Source organism: Myxine glutinosa, chromosome 1 (genome assembly GCF_964187855.1).
Source record: "Myxine glutinosa chromosome 1, kmMyxGlut1.1, whole genome shotgun sequence".
Lineage (NCBI taxonomy): Eukaryota > Metazoa > Chordata > Myxini > Myxiniformes > Myxinidae > Myxine > Myxine glutinosa.
The window spans coordinates 161,761,375-161,778,955 of record NC_136261.1 but is presented as its reverse complement, the minus strand read 5'-3'; the positions used below and the strand labels follow the sequence as shown (position 1 = coordinate 161,778,955).

The window sequence follows — 17,581 nt, the reverse complement described above, 5'->3', positions numbered from 1 at the left end:
GCGGGCATGCCCGGGAAAGACGAGACCGGGCGTGCCCGGGAGGTTCGGGCGTGCCCGGGAACAGTGAGTCCGGGCATGCCCGGAAGAGGCGCGTCTGGCCGTGTTCTGGCCGGTGCAAGGCGATTGTGTGCATCCAGCGGTAACCGCTACACACGCCCCTCCAGAATCGACCTGCACCGGCAGGGTCAATTTAAGGGGGGTCCGGATGACCCGGCCGAAGCGACCCCTGGAGGGTCGTGGGGAGGGGTCCGACGTGGTGGTGGGTGGTCGAGCGGGGGGAACTGTGGACGGGGGGCAGCCTCGCCGCGGAGGAAGGGCCAACCGTGGTGGTCGGTCGACGTCCATGTGTGCCGGTTTGAGGCGGTCCACAGAGATCCGGTCCGACCGGCCGCCAACGTCGACGACAAAGGACTTGTCGCCCCGTCGCAGGACCCGGAAGGGCCCGTCGTACAGCGGCCGGAGTGGCCCCCGGTGCGCGTCATGACGCACAAAGACGTACTCCGCTGTGCGAAGCGCCGGGGGGACGTAGGACTGGGGGCCACCGTGGCGGGACGTTGGCACGGGGGCAAATCGGCGGGCGGCCTCCTGGAGGTCCGAGCGCTGGTGTGCGGCGGACCAGGGACTGGTAGCATCGGGCACGAACTCGCCCGGGACGCAGAGCGGCTGGCCGTAGACGAGCTCGGCGGCGGACGCCCGGAGGTCCTCCTTGGGGGCCGTGCGGAGGCCCAAAAGGACCCACGGCAGCCGGTCGGTCCAACCGTCGTCCTGAAGGCCGGCCATGAGTGCGGCCTTCATGGAGCGGTGAAACCGCTCGCACAACCCGTTGGCTTGGGGGTGGTAGGCCGTGGTGCGGTGCAGCGTGACCCCCAACGAGCGGGCGACCGCGCCCCAAAGTTCGGACGTGAACTGTGGGCCGCGGTCGGACGAGATGTCCGCCGGTGCGCCGAAGCGCGCGACCCAGGTGGCGATGAACGCCTGCGCCACGTCGGCGGTGGTGGTGGAGGTGAGGGGCACGGCCTCCGGCCACCTGGTGGTCCTGTCCACCATGGTGAGCAGGTGGGTGAACCCCCGCGATGGGGGCAGGGGACCCACCAGGTCCACGTGGACGTGGTCGAAACGCCGCGCAGGCACGGTGAAAGGTGCCAGCGGGGCCTGGGTGTGGCGGTGGACCTTGGCCCGCTGGCAGGCCGTGCAGGCGTTGGTCCAGTCGCGGACGTTCCGTCGAAGGCCGTGCCAGACGAAACGCGCCGACACCAGCTTCTGAGAAGCTTTCCGGCCCGGGTGAGAAAGGCCGTGGATGGAGGCGAAGATGCGGCGCTGCCAGGAAACGGGCACGATGGGGCGAGGCTGGCCCTGGGAGACGTCGCAGAGCAGGACGGTGCCCGCGAAGGGGATGTCGGCCAGGCGGAGGCCCGTGTCCGCCGCCCGGAGGGCCTGCACCGAGGTGTCGGTGGTCTGGTCGGCCGCCATGAGCGCGAAGTCCACGCCGAGGTGGACCGCATTCGCGCTGGCCCGAGAAAGACAGTCGGCCACAGCGTTGTCTTTGCCGGCGACGTGCCGGATGTCCGTGGTGAATTCCGACACGGCGGAGAGGTGGCGCTGCTGGCGGGCCGACCACGGCTCCGCGACTTTGGCCATTGCGTAGACCAACGGCTTGTGGTCGACGAAAGCCGTGAACGGGCGGCCCTCCAGGAGGTGTCGGAAATGGCGAACGGCCAGGAATCGACCGAGCAGCTCGCGGTCGAACGTGCTGTATTTTAACTCGTTCGGCCGGAGCTGCCGGCTGAAAAAAGCAAGTGGCTGCCAAACCCCGTCCACCCATTGTTCATGGACGGCGCCCACCGCATCGTTGGAGGCGTCCGTAGTGAGGGCGATGGGCGCGTTGAGCACCGGGTGAGCCAGCAGCGTTGCGTCGGCGAGGGCCCGTTTTGCGCTCGCGAAGGCCGCGTCCATGGCCGCGGACCAAACGATGTCATGCTTGGCCGGCTTGCCCCGGAGGGCCTCGTAAAGGGGCCGCATGAGCTGAGCAGCGCGGGGCACGAATCGGTGATAAAAATTCACCATGCCGAGGAACTCTTGTAGGGCCTTGATGAAACGGGGACGCGGGAACGTGGTGATGGCCTCGACCTTGGTCGGCAGCGGCACGGCCCCGGTCTTGGTGATGCGGTGGCCCAAAAAGTCAACGGTCGTCGTGCCGAAGTGGCATTTGGCCGGGTTGACAATTAAGCCGTGCTCGCTGAGGCGACCGAACAGTGTTCGTAGGTGGAGGAGGTGCTCGGCGCGGGACGTGCTGGCGACGAGGATGTCGTCCAGATAGACGAAAAGAAATGGCAGGTCGCGCAGCACGCCATCCATTAAGCGCTGGAACGCCTGGGCCGCGTTCTTGAGGCCAAACGGCATCCTCAAAAATTCGAACAGGCCGAACGGCGTGATGACGGCTGTGTTCGGGACGTCGGCCGCCCGGACAGGTACCTGGTGGTATCCCCGTATCAGGTCAATTTTGGAAAATATGACCCGTCCCGCCAAACGGGCGGAAAAGTCCTGGATGTGCGGGATCGGGTACCTGTCGGGGGTGGTAGCGTCGTTGAGGCGGCGGTAGTCGCCACACGGGCGCCATCCGCCCCCCGGCTTTGGCACGATGTGCAGTGGTGAGGCCCACGCGCTATTGGAGCGCCGCACGATGCCGAGGTGCTCCAACGCGTCGAACTCGGCCTTTGCAATGGCGAGCTTGGCCGGGTCGAGGCGGCGGGCCCTGGCGTAGACCGGCGGGCCCGTAGTGGGTATGTGGTGCTCGATCCCATGCCGCACTGCGACGGCCGAAAACGTCGGCCGTGTGAGGGCCGGGAATTCCGCGAGCAGGCGAGCGAACTCGTTCGCCGTCGGGAGGGCGCACGCCAGTTCGGTCAGCGCGGAGCTGCTCATCGTGCACGCCAGGGAGCTGAAGGTCTCGGCGTTGACAAGGCGACGACGTTTGACGTCGACCAGCAGCCCGTGCGCGCAGAGGAAGTCGGCGCCCAGCAAAGCCATGGGGACGCAGGCGGTCACAAAGGTCCACTGAAAGCGCTGGCTGCCGAAGCAGAGGGTGACGTTGCGCGGGCCGAAAGTGCGTATGGCCGAGCCATTAGCAGCGACCAAAGAGGGGCCGCAAACGGCGTCCCGCCTGTCCTGCTCGGAGGCGGGTATGACGCTCAGTTGGGCGCCGGTGTCACAAAGGAAACGCCGCCCGGACGCTTTGTCCCGAATAAAAAGCAAGTTGCCCGAGTGGCCGGCGCTCATGGCTGGGAATGAACGCCGGCCCGGCCGTTTCCCGACTTGCCGAAAGTGCACGGGGGTCGGCACGTCCGAGCCTCGTGTCCGAACCTGGCGTGGTAATAACACCACGCCTGGTCAGGTGGAGGCCCCGGCCGTCATGTCGGAAGCGGTCGGTGCGGCGTGGCGGCCGCCAGTTTCACTGGCAGTTCAGCCTCCAACCGCGCAGGGCGCTCGGGCGTCGCCTCGGATGGCGGCAGGCTCCAGGTAGCCGCGCCGATGTGTTGGCCCGCCGAGGAGATCTTATCGGCTTCCCTGGCGAGGGCACGGGGATCGGTGATCGACGTGCCAGCCAGGGCGAGGCGTACCGGGTGAGGCAGCTGGCGAAGGAACAACTCGCGGAACAGAAAATCCGGAGAGTGCTCACCGAGCAACGAGAGCATATAGTCCATGCGCTCGGACGGGCGCGTGTCGCCGAGCTCGGGCAGGTCGAGCAGGCGCCGTGCGCGTGCCGCCGGTGAGAGGGCGAAAGCGTCGAGGAGGAGCGTCTTCAGCGCGTCATACTTGTCGGCAGCCGGCGGGTGCTCGAGGAGGCTCAGGGCGCGGGCCGCGGTGGCGGAACCGAGCGCTGCCACGACGTGGTGGAAGCGGGTGTCGTCCGCGGTGATGCCTCGCAGGGCGAACTGGGAGTCCGCCTGGGCGAACCAAACAGCCGCGTGAGCCTCCCAGAAGGTAGGCAGTTTAAGAGTCACTGCCGTGTCCATGTCGGTAGGTCACCAGTGAAGGAGCTGTGCTCCAACGCGAGTCGAAAGAAGTGACGCGACCAAAGACGGAATTCGTCCGAGTTGCTTTATTGAAACAAAACAGCTCAGGTATTCTGACCCAAGCCCGTTTATCGGGCAGCAATATATATACACATTTATGTCGGGAAGTTTGCCCGGCAAAAGCTATACCGGGCATGCCCGGGTGTCAAGGGCGAGCCTTGGAAAGGCGAGTCTGGACCTGCCCGGGCCTGTTTGGCTGCGGCCTGGCAAGTCGAGGCTGGGCGTGCCCGGGCGCTCTGAACGAGCACTGGAAAGGCGATAGCGGGCATGCCCGGACGCTCTGGGCGAGCCCTGGAAAGGCGATAGCGGGCATGCCCGGACGCTCTGGGCGAGCCCTGGAAAGGCGATAGCGGGCATGCCCGGACGCTCTGGGCGAGCCCTGGGAAGGCGAGAGCGGGCATGCCCGGGAAAGACGAGACCGGGCGTGCCCGGGAGGTTTGGGCGTGCCCGGGAACAGTGAGTCCGGGCATGCCCGGGAGAGGCGCGTCTGGACTTGTTCTGGCCGGTGCAAGGCGATTGTGTGCATCCAGCAGTAACCGCTACAAAGCCATCGTTCATTTTCTGTGTGCAAAGTTTGAACAAGATTAGTAAATGCAAGTCCGAGAAAAGGTTGAGGACGTGTTCAATATCGGGTTTTTAATTTTTGTTACAACTAAAATGGCTGACAGTCTATCAGATGGCCATATTTGATCAGATTGCAAAATAAAGTGAGGCGCACATGCATGTCATCATGTACTCGGCTTGTGCCAAGTTTGAACAAAATCTGACCACGCATATCCGAGAAATTGTTTGAGACATGTTAAGTAACAAAATGGCCTCCAGTCGGCCATGTTTGATCTGTTCTCGAAAAAAACGACTCGCATATGTAAGCCATAATTAATTATCTGTGTGCGAAGTTTGAACAAGATCAGCAAATGCATGTCCGAGATATGGTCGAGGATGTGTTCAATAATGCGGTTTTTTTTACAACTAAAATTACCGCCACATCTTTGATCGCAACGCGAAACAAAATGATGTGCATATATGTATTCCGTCATGTATGGTCTTTGTGCCAAGTATGAACAGAATTGGTCCATACATATTCGAGATATGGTTGCGGACGCACGGACAAGACAAAATCCATAAGCCCCCGTTTTGGACTAAGTGCAACGGGGGCTAATTAGCACAGTCCCTGGACACATCTCAGGCATTCAACAGTCTGGTATCCTGCTTTGCTTGACAAGCTCTCTGCCTGTTTCTCTCAAGAAGCCCATCCTTCATTCTTGTATTTCTGACTTCCTCCACTCACACAGTCAATGTGTTGCCATCAATGGAATCCAACCACCCCCTTTCTCAGTGAAGGCTGGAGTTCCTTAAGACAGCATTTTGCATCCAGTCTTATTCCTCATCTATAATAATGACCTCTCCGATGCACTGGAAACCCATTCTTCCTTTTTGCAGATGATTTCACATTGTGTCATCCAGTGCCCCATCCCTTTGCCAGACAGATTGTAGCTGTGCCTATCTCTGCTGATCCAGAAATGATTCGCAACCTGTCTGATAAATGGAACATGCCCTTCAATCCTGGAAAATATCAGTCTCACCCTGTTGCTCCGGAATGATAAATAATCAAACAAACACACCTATCTATATCCTTAATCACTTCTCTCATCGATGGAATGACCTTCCAGAGGTTGTTCCGTGTACCTCTTCCCTGCAGGGTCTCAAGCAAGCAGCGCACCACCATCTTTTATCACTCCCTGATTCTGACCCAAGATCTTTATTACCCCACTAATATTTCCAAATTCAACCATTTTAATTGAACCTTTACTAGTTTCACTTTCCTCCCCTCCTCCCTATCCTGTTCATTCCTTACCTTGACCATGTGTCTCACTGGAAGTTCTAACTTGGCCTTCCATGAGCCTCGCTCCTGTAAAGAAAAACAAAATAAAAGGCTTCAAGTTGCTTACCAGTTGGAGGATGAATATCACTGGTCTCTCCAACCAAAGTATGAAATGGCTCTAGATTTTCAGTGCTTTTCAATATCCCTTCATTTGTTGATGTCGCATGAGCTTGGGAATTTCTTTTCCCCAAATCTTTTTCACCTGCAGGTAAAACGTCAGTTCAAAGCAGGATAACAAAAGTACAAATACACCTGTACAATTCAAAGTTTCGTTTGAGCGTATTGATGATCTGTATTAAATGTGACGATTGCTCTTGGTATAACCGTAATCAAGCACCAAATGATAAAAAGTTGTGCACTTTAGCTTCCCAAGATTGCCAAAATTCACAACTTTTTAAACATTTGGGCAACTTGACTTGTTCAGCAAAATTTTAGCAATCGAGTCAAACATGGAAACCCAAACACTTCAAGTTTCACATTTTCAAGAATTTTAAGCGAGAACACAAGTGTATCGATAAGGGTGCAGATGTGTACAGTCAACCCTCGTTAATCCGACCCCATTTAATCCGGAAATCTCGCTATCCGACCATAACATCCAGAAACAGATTTCCGCTATTCATTTTATCCCTCTAATCCACAAAATTGTTTATCCGACAATCTCGTTAATCCAAAATTGGGTGCTAGGAACAAAGTAGTCCGGAATAACGAGGGTTGACTGTATATGCTATATACGAGGTCTGACAATAAAGTTCCAGGACTGAAATCATGTTCTGAAGATGAACCACTAATTTATGGAAAAGATCATCATCATGTTTTTGGTAAAACTAAACAAAAGTGGCACAGACATTTCCAACAAGTGAAAGCTAGTGTACAGGAAAGACACAATGTCAAGATCACATGTTTGAGTGGACCAAGAGGTTTGTGGTAGGGAGAAGGTACGTGAATGATGACGCACGGTCGGGTGAGAATTTTGGGCCGATCTGACTGGCGTTTGACAGCCAGATTTGACAGTGGACCAGTTGAACTTGAACCAGAGACTGTTAGATTGATTTTAACTGAAAAACAACATAAGAAGGGTGTGCGCCAAGATGGTCCCAAAAAACCTGAGCAACGAACAAAAAGAATAGAGGCTTCAGGGTTTGTTCTCACCTGTCAGAACTCATTCACTCAGAAGACTAAGATCTGATGAACAAAATCATAACAGGGGATGAGACCGGGGTCTACCAGTATGACCTAGAAAACAAAACGCCAGAGTCTGCAATGGAAAACACCCTCATCCCCAAGACCGAAAAAGCTCACATGTCAAAGTCCAAAGTCAAAATGATGCTGATTCGTATTTTTGCCATCAAGGGGATTGTCAACAAGAGTATGTTCCTCCAGGACAAACAGTGAATCAAGCATTTTACCATGAAGTTTTCGGAAGTTTGAGAAAATGTGTTTTGCGTGTCAGACTAGAGCTTGCACTAAACAAGTAGATTGTCCATCATGACAATGCTCCCGCACACACGGCCTTCTCTGTGAGGCAATTATTGGCAGACAAACAAATCACTGTGCTGGAACATCCTCCCTACTCTCCCGACTGGGCTCCATATGATATACTGTGGGACCCCACTATTCGTGGGGGATACGTTCCTGAAAAATCCCATGAATTGCGAAACCGCGAATAGGGGGGCATTGTTTCAATGGAAAAAGGGGGCATAGGTTCCCGAGTCGCGAAAATCAATGAATAGAGGAAAAAAACCGCCTAATTGGCGAGGCAAAATCTGCGAATGGTGAGGCAAATCCCGAGAATGTCGACGATAATCCGCAAAGGTCGATCCGGAAATGGCGAGACAAAACCAGCGAATGTCGACGATAATCCACGAAGGTCGATAAAAATCAAGTGAATGTATGCCTGCCATGGCATTGTTTCAATGTGGAAAAGGGAGATAGGTTATAGGTTCCCAGCGATTCCAGATTCATGGAGGAAATTTTTTAAAGTTTCAAATGTTTTCGACCGCAAATGCACAAGATTACAGTTGCACAAAAATGCGTACAAATAAAAATAAAAGACAACACCAGGTACCATTTCCAATTTATTGAAGGAATGCGCTTACAGTTTATTAAAAGTGCTTAACCATACCACACCGTGAAAGTAAAAACAAAACAAAAAAACACAACACCATCATGTACCATTTAAAATTTTTATGTTACAAACACACACAAGTTTCAAATGATGATGATGATGGTATGGTCATGATGACGGTGATGAATTAAAATCACATGAATTCCTTGAACTTTGAGGGCGACCCAAATGATGGTGCAGCAAAATCGTGCATGAAGGGAGAGCCAGGAGAGGTAGGAGAAGGTGAGGACGCTGGTGAGAATTATGGTGAAGATGCTGAGGGGGTGTCGATGGTCTTGAGGTAGAGGGTGTTGATGTGCTTGAGGTGGAGGGAACAGAGCTGAAGAAATGGGTAATGGGGAGCTGCCTGAATTACCCAACATTGTGATGTAGTTCTTTGTACGGGAGCAGAACATCATCCAAACCCCTCTTGAACTTGAGGTACCTCTCCAAGGCTGGGTGGAGAGGCACCGTCTGTCTTCCACCCTGTCGGCAATCGTCCGCATGACCTGCAGCACCTCGCCCAGGAACTGGATTGTGAGGTTGGACCTCGGCACCTCTTCCTCATCACTGCCCGCCTCCTCCTCCTTGGAAACCTTTGGAATGGCCTCCAACTCGTCCTCGGTGAGTGGGTTTAGGGAACGGTTCAGCATCATGGTTTTCAACTTGAAGTCTCATGTCTGCGTGTTGTCCTTCATACATATTCTGAGAGTCTTCTCCATCCTTTCCATGTGGACATGAGTGACCACCTTAGTACTCAATGCTGCGCTCGCTGAAACTCTCTCACGAATCGCCTTCTCCTTCCTCCGTATGTAGCGAACGGTGGATTCGTTGACGCCGTAATGCCTGCCCATAGAGGCCGCACTTTCTCCCCTCGAAAGCCGGTCCAGCAGCTCCACTTTCTGGCTCAGGCTCATCACTTTCTTCTGCCTCTTGGTAGTCGACACATCTCCGGAACTGGTCTTGCGCTTGGGAGCCATGATTGTATGATGATCAGAGCGAGAGTCAAAAACGCAGGACAAAGCAATGGGATGAGAAGGATCATTGAGACCCAAGACAGTCTGTATATGTAGGAATGCAAGCATTGTGGGTAGCTGTGGGAGGGGTGAATACCCTGGACATTGTTTGTGGGGGATGTTATCGGATGATGCTGTATTCAGCCTATCTGATCTCTGATGATGCTTTACCATAAATTGCAAATTGTAATAGATTTAATGAAGTGTTTGCATTCTATAATTTGCGGTGTTGACTTGTTTTCACAGCTGATGGAACATCCTGCAAAGCTCTTGATTAAAGTTCCGCTAAAATTTGCGGCCGCAAAAGCCATGAAAATGCAAATCACACAGCAGTGAATGTATAAGCAGGTCATGCTCGCGGCTCGTAAATGTTTTTTTTGTGTATGCATGTCCAGCTGCTTGAAACAGTTGTGGCCAAAAATATTGCCACCCTTGCACTTTTTTCAAATAACTCACAATTTTCCCTAAAAATAAGTTAAAATTGACAAAAGTATTTGGTCTCCACAATTCTTTATTTCACTGTTAATATTACAGAACCTTTGTTTTTGATTCAGAACTTAATATATCCTTTTAAATCAGAAAATAAAAAGACATGGCATTGACAAAATTCTTGACACCCAAGACTTAATATTTGGTAGCACAGCCTTTGGACAAAATAACTGCAGTCAAGCGCTTCCTATAGCCATAAATGAGCTTACTACACCTCTCTACTGGCCGCAAATCTGCACCTCCCTACTCTGTCTACTGGCAAAAATCTCTACTGACCGCTCTACTGGCTTTCTACACCTCTTCCGACACCTTCCTACACAAGACAGCATTTTGTCTTGAACCATTCCAGGGTGCTTTTTAAAGTGTGTTTGGGGTCATTATCCTGGTGCAAGACCCATGACCTTCAATGGAGACCCAGCTTTCTGACACTAGTTTGAACATTGCGCTCCAAAATGCCTTGGTAATCTCCTGATTTCATGATGCCATGCACACATTCAAGGCACCCAGTGCCAGAGGCAGCACAGCAACCCCAAAACATCACTGAACCTCCTCCATGTTTAACTGTAGTGAAGGTGATCTTTTCTTTGAAGGCTTCATTTTGTTTTCTGTCAACATGGAGACGATGTGCTTTAATAAAAAGCTCGAATTTGGTCTCATCTGTCCGCAGGACATTCTCCCAGAAGGATTTTGGCTTGTTCAGGTGTGTTTTGGAAAACACCAGTCAGGCTTTCTCAGCAGTGGGTGTACTTCTGGGTGTCCTACCATAGAACCCCTTTCATTGAGTTGGCGACTGATGGTGCGAGTTAAAGCTATCGTGCCTTGTGTCTGAAGTTCAGCTTGAATCTGTTTGGCTGTTAATCGAGGTGCTTTCTCCACCATTCGATCTGTTTGGCTGTTGATCGAGGTGCTTTCTCCACCATTCGATGCTGCGATCTCAGATCAAATTTTCTCTTGCGGCAACGTCCAGGGAGGTTGGATACAGTGCCATGGGCCTTAAACTTCCTGATAACATTGCGTACGGTGGACACGGGAACATCAAGGTCTCTGGAGATGGACTTATAGCCTTGAGATTGTCCATGCTTGGCTACAATCTTGTGTCTGACCTCCTCAGACAATTCTCTGTTTTTCTTTCTTTTCTCCATGCTCATTGCGGTACACACAGTGACACAAAACAGCAGAATGACTCCTTTTCTCCATTCAAACTGGTTGAATGTGTGATTGTTATATTGCAGGCACCTGCAACTCACCACAGGTGAGTTCAATTCCAAAGTAAAGGAGAATCACCTGCTTGAAATCTAATTATTTCTAACAACTTCTGAAAGGTGCCAATAATATTGTCCAGGCCATTTTAGGATTTTTGTGTGGAAAAAGCTAAGATTTAGTCTTTTTTCAGCTTTTTTGTTTTGTTCCAATGCAAACCAAAGAAATACATATGTGGATACCAAAATATTTTTTAATTTCAACAATGTTCTGGATGAAATGGTGCACTATTTGGAAAAAAGTGCAAGGGTGCCAATATTTTTGGCCAAGACTGCGTGTGTGTGTGTGTGTGTGTGTGTGTGTGTGTGTGTGTGTGTGTGTGTGTGTGTGTGTGTGTGTGTGTGTGTGTGTGTGTGTGTGTGTATATATATATATGAACTTGAGGTATATATATATATGTTTTATGTTGACGGCTCCTGTCATATACAATATAATCTTCATCGAGGCCAGGCCTTAAATAAAAGAGAAGAAAAGTGTAAGATGAAAAGTGTATGATGTTTGTTTGTGTGAAAAAGAAGCTAGCCCGTTAGCAATAGTTTGAGTGAGACAGAAAGTAAGACCAGCAATCCTGACACGGAGTATAAGATGGTTCAGGGCACCACTTTAACACTCCTAAGTCCGAACGGTAGTACTACCCTGAGCGGTTGCTGTCTACAACCGACTACCTAAAAAACCAGTCCAACCAGATGGGTGTTTTTTTTAGGAGACACCATCTCCTTACTGGATGGCTGTTGGCTCCCAAAGGGAGCTCATCCGCCCGTCAACAAGTATTCTTTTTAGTCCTGCAGGGTGTCACACTCACAGTTACCCTCCCCACTGGCAAGCCAGTGAGGGGAGTCGGTTTAGTTGCCGGACTATTTAGTTTAGTAGCACTGGGTTACATGTTATGGGATACTAGGATATGATTATTACTGGGATATGATTTTTTAAAAATTCTTTCCAAGACCAATAAAAGGAAGTAGTTTTGCATCAATAGAAGAGATCCAGAGCCATGACCAATGAGATAACAACTTTCAGATGACTTCCAAGGGTGCTTTGAGGCATGTCAATGACGTTGGCAAGCGTGTATGGACTACCTATGATTACTTTGAGATTACTTTTTGAGATTACTTTGGGAGATTACTTTGAAGGTGACCACCAAACATAATTGGTACGTTTACAATAAAGTTTTATATTGTTTTAATGTTGGAGCTTTTCAAATATTGTTAGACCTCGTATAAAGGTGTGGCAGAAATAGCGCTACCTTTGGTGATACCTGTTATTATGTATCAACTTTATCTCATGATATGATTTGCTGTGATCAATGAAATTTCTTTAAAAAAAAATGAAATGACAAAATTACAAAGTGCATTTCCAAGAACGTGCTGCAGCACATTCCCAAGAACGTGCTGCAGCACATTCCCAACCATAGGTGGGCTGAGAAGGTACCTGCTGGATATTCCAAAACGTACAAAAAATTATTTCACTGTGGCTAATTAACAATTTTGTTACTTTGACAATATTAGGGTCCATTCAAGATCCTTCCAATCCCTCAGAGTGCAGTATCCGGCACATATTAGCATAATTTAGTGCCAAGAAGGAAAAGTCAGAAAAGCAGTTTTTCTAACCTCACTTTAAAAATTGAAAGCATCCTCAGACACAATGTACAAAAGAGCGCGCACAGCTGTAAGGACGAAGGACGGGAACAGTGGTGAGTTTGAGGTGAAGGTGGGAGTGCATCAGGGGTCGGTACTAAGTCCACTACTATTTGTAGCTGTGATGGAGGTGCTGGCTCAGAACGTAAAGGATGGTTTACCGTGGGAGTTGTTGCATGCAGATGATCTGGTGTTGATTGCGGAAAGTATGGATGGACTGAAGGAAAAGATGAACAAGTGGAAGGAATGTATGGAGACAAAAGGTCTGAAGGTGAATATCGGAAAGACGAAGGTGATGGCAAGTGGTAAAGCATGTGGTGAGGTGGAAAGAACTGGGAAGTGGCCGTGTGCTGTGTGCAGGAAGGGTGTCGGAGTGAACTCCATTCAATGTACAATGTGCGCTGAGTGGGTTCATCAAAAATGTAGTGGTCTGAGAGGGTCATTAACCAGTGTGGCAGCTACATTCAAATGTAAGGTGTGCACAGATGGAGCTGCAGATGGAGGAAATGTTGAGTTGGATCTTGGAGACGGCGTGAGGCTGGAAGGTGTGAAAACATTTTGCTACCTCGGAGACATGCTGAATGGAGAAGGTGGATCAGACTCGGCAACGGTTGCGAGAGCGAGATGTGCATGGAAGAAGTTTCGGGAACTGAGTGGCGTGCTGATGAGGAGGGGAGTGTCATTGAAGCTGAAGGGAAAGGTGTATGCTGCATGTGTGAGAAGTGTTATGATTTATGGGAGCGAGACATGGGTCATGAATATAGAGCAGCAACGAAGGCTGGAAAGGGTGGAAATGCGAATCGTTCAGTGGATGTGCGGAGTATCGTTGAGAGAGAGGAAGACAAATGATGAATTGCGAACGATGATGGGAATAGAGCCTGTGATTGATGCTGTGAAGAGGAACAGGTTGAGATGGTCGCTCAAACTTGACTGACCTCTCCATACAGGTTGCTTCTGACAAACCAGATGTGATCTGCTTAACAGAAACTTTCCTCCTTCATGATGTCTCTGATGCCTTGGTATCTCTCCCAGGTTACTCCCTCCTCCGGTATGATAGACCTGAGCCTCGTCCTGGAGGTGGGGTTGCTATCTTTATAAAAAACTCTCTTCCTCACTCGCCCTCCACTGCCCTCTCTCCACCTCACCCCCAGGAATACCTTTGGCTACGGCTTCCCCTTCGCTCCCACCTTTTGTTCATATGTGTGTTGTACCGCCCACCAAACAGCGATGACTCCATCTACATCTCACTGTCTGATAATATGGACCAACTTCTATCTACCCATCCCAACTCTCTCTTCCTCATATGTGGTGATTTCAATTGTCACCATGGCAGTTGGCTGGGGGTGGGTACCTCTCTCACCAGCCATGGCTCTTCAGCAAAGGACTTCTGCGACTCACTGGGACTGACACAATCTGTCAATTTCCCGACCCGGATCTCAGTCAACGGAGCATCTTCTCTTCTGGATTTGGTTATGACAAACTTCCCTGACAATGTCTGCTGCTCTTCTTCTGCTCCAATCGGCTCATCTGATCATGTGCTTGTCAAAGTGGACATCTCTCTTACCATTCTCAGAGAGCCTCCTCAGCGTCGACGAGTCTGGCATTTCACTCAGGCCAACTGGCACGGTCTTCAAGCAGCCATCAATCATCTGGACTGGTCTCCCATCTCTACCGCCTCTGACATCAACTCATCCTTGGAATTCTTTCAAAGTAAATTGCTCTCTCTCATGCACAGATTTATACCATCTCGTCTTCAGTTGTCATACCCTTCCTGCCATCCATGGTACACGGAATCTTGTGGTGAGGCTGTTGCCCTGAAACAACTTGCTTTCGTCTCCTGGAAAGCAAATCCAACGGAAGGAAATCTCATTTCCTTTCACAAAGCCCGAAACAAGTGTGTGTCCACCCTCAGGAGAGCCAGGAAACAATATCTCACCATTCTCAAGACCGAACTCTCTTATCTGTCTCCCTCTTCCAAATCCTGGTGGCGTCTGGTCAAATCTGTTTTTGGTGTTTGTTCCCCCTCCATCCCCTCCCTCACCTCAAACGGCTTAACGGCTGACTCCGCACGTGAAAAAGCTGAATGCCTCAACTCTGTGTTTGCCTCTAAATCTTGTGTCCCAAACCCATCCCTCTCTGTACCCACCGTACCCAGTCGTACCCAGCTGCTCCTGGACTCTGTGTCCTTTCCTCCTGACAAGGTGGAAAAGTTTCTGTCAACCCTCGACTCTGATTCTGCAACTGGTCCTGACGGCATCAGCCCACGGGTCCTAAAATCATGTTCTTCTGCTCTTTCACTCCCTCTTTCTGTTCTCTTCACCCTCTCTTTTGCTCAAGGTCATCTGCCATCTGCTTGGAAATCAGCCAACATCACCGGTTTGCACAAAAAAGGTGCAAAAACAGATCCCAGCAACTACAGACCAATCAGCCTTCTCCCAATTATCAGCAAAGTCATGGAATCCATCATTGCTTCAGATATTAAATCTTTCCTCTTCTCCAATGGCTTGATCTCTGATCATCAATTTGGTTTCAGACCTGGTCACTCTACTCTGGACATGCTGCTTCTGCTTTCTCAACAATGGATGGAGGTCCTCAACGCCAAACAGGAAATTAGAGCTGTCTCCCTTGACATTTCACGTGCCTTCGATACGGTCTGGCACCCTGCTCTGCTCACCAAACTCTCCTCCTTTGGTATCCATGGAAATCTCCACGCATGGCTGGCGGACTTCCTCTCTGGTCGTAGTCAACGTGTGGCCCTGAATGGGTTTCTCTCATCTCCTCTTCCTGTTCAGGCTGGAGTTCCCCAAGGTAGTGTTCTGGGCCCTGTGCTTTTTCTGGTCTTCATCAATGATCTCTCTGACTCTCTTGAAAATCCTCTCTATCTCTTTGCTGACGACTCTACTCTCTGTCGCTCCATTCCTCATCCCTCAGATCGGCAGTCTGCAGCCTCCTCACTCTCTGCAGACCTGGACAAAATCACAGACTGGTCAAACAAGTGGAACATGTCTTTCAATCCTGACAAATCTCACACTCTTACAATGTCTCTCCGAAAGGACCGACTGGACAACCCTCCCATCTACTTTCTCAACAATCCTCTCCAAGAAGTTCTGTCGCTCAAGCTTTTGGGTCTCACTATCTGCCATGATCTTTCTTGGGAAAACCACATTTCCAAGCTGGCCTCCAAAGCCAGTCGCCGACTGGGCATCCTCCGTCGTGCGAAGTCCTTCCTTGGCACACCTGAGCTACTCACCACATACAAGGCTTTCATCCGCAGCTCAATGGAATACTGTTCCCCCCTCTGGGCTGGTGCTCCTGCCTCACACCTTGCTCGGCTTCACGCTGTTGAGGCGAAAGCTTTCAGAATCATTGGAATCTCCTGCGATGTAGTCAACACCGAGGGCCTTTCACTCACTCACCGCAGGCAGGTTGGTGGTCTTTCTGTCTTCTACCGACTCCTCTCCGGCCTTGCTCCCCCAGCTCTCTCTGTGCTCTGTCCCCCCAATATTCCTTCAGGTCGCACAAGATCTGCCTGCAAGCCTCTTATGGTTAAACTGCCAAAGTCTAGGCTCTCTGCTCACCTTCACTCTTTCATTCCCCTTTTCTCCCGCCTCTGGAACAAACTCCCCCACTCCCTTCAATCCCACTCCTCCCTCCAGGTCTTTAAAACAGCTGTTCACCATCATCTCTTATCTTCCCCCATCGAAAACCTTGATCTTTTCTACCCCCGGTAATTCACCCCAGAGTCCTTGCAGTGTTCATATGTTTTATTCCTCTCCCACCTCCCCGCAAGTCCTCCCGATGTCCCTGCTCTCAAATGTTGTGTTTGTGTCCTTCTCCCTCTTCCCCCTCTCTTTTGTGTCCTTCCCCCTCTCTCCCCATCTTGTCTGCCGCTCCCCTTGTTTTTTGTGTTTTGTGTGTCGGTTTGTCTTTTTGTGTGATTAATGTTAGCTCTTTCACGAGCCTCGATCTTGTATACAAAAAAAAATAAAAAAATAAAAAATAAAATGTGTTGAGGAAGGATGAAAGTGACTGGTTGAGAAGAGTGATGGAAATGAATGTAGAAGGAAGTAGAGGACGGGGAAGACCGAGAAAGACTTGGCTAAAGATGGTGGAAGAAGAAATGCGGGCAAGGGGGTTAACAAGGAGAGATGCAGAAAATAGGGCAAAATGGAGAAGATTGTCATGGGGACCGTAAGGCTTATCCCCGCTCTAGCAGGGAAAATGGCCTTAAAATGCATGTTGTTGTTGTTATTTTGTATCCTCAGACTGTCTGCAGAGATAGAAAGAGATAATTGCTGAACAGAGCATGCACGCACGAGATAGACGTATACAATTTAGTTTCACAAATTTTGATTCAAAATTCAAACAGGAAACAATTGGTACGTTTTGGTAAGTCTTTTGGTACATACCAAATTGGTACGTCTTTGTGCTGCACAGCAAACGTGCAAATGCCACAACTACTATAGGATGTCTCAAGAGTGGCTAATTAATGCAGAACAACAGACAGCAAGCAGAATGAAAGCCATTTGCTCTTTACCTTTTTATTAAGTTTAATGTTCCTTGAGGAGTTTGTGTACACAGCATTACCAAAAGTATTGCAGCTGTTAGGAAATATGCATAATTATTATTTCACAACTTTTTCTTCATTTGGTGTCACAAACACTTTGTACCTCATTTTCGGTAGGTATCGGGTGTCATATTGTGGATTCATCCGGGATTAAATTCCCTGTGATAATTCGTCCGGGATAGAATTCCCTGGCATTCCCAAAATTCCCAAATTTGGAATTTTTCTGACATTCCCAAATTTTTCAAAAAAAAAAAAATGGAAAATTTTTGTGTGAAGGTTAACAGGTGTTAACTGATAGTCACCATGGTGTTTGACGCAGAAAGGTTTGCGGCATCCCCGAATGAGGCACAGTTCCAAGCATTAAAAAAAATCGGAACTCTTGATATTGGCCAGACATTTTAACTTGGAGGTCCGAGTTAGTATGAAGAAGGCAGAGATGCAGACATTGGTGGTAGAATCTCTGGTGGGACAGGGAACATGGACAGAGGGAGCCTTGGATTGGTTACCTGATGAAAAAGAAAATGTGGAGCTCCGTAAAACGGAGATGCACCTGCAG

General features: G+C 50.2%; 1 protein-coding gene across 3 annotated transcripts in view; it reads right to left on the bottom strand.

The window, feature by feature from the left end:
• LOC137430718 (uncharacterized) overlaps positions 1 to 17,581 on the bottom strand; it is a 148,152-nt gene that overhangs the window by 40,332 nt on the left and 90,239 nt on the right. For all 3 annotated transcript variants that reach the window (XM_068121497.2, XM_068121509.2, XM_068121503.2), the window contains one exon: positions 6,023 to 6,157. In XM_068121497.2, coding sequence (XP_067977598.2) covers positions 6,023 to 6,157 — 135 coding nt within the window. The remainder of the gene's footprint in view (positions 1 to 6,022; positions 6,158 to 17,581) is intronic.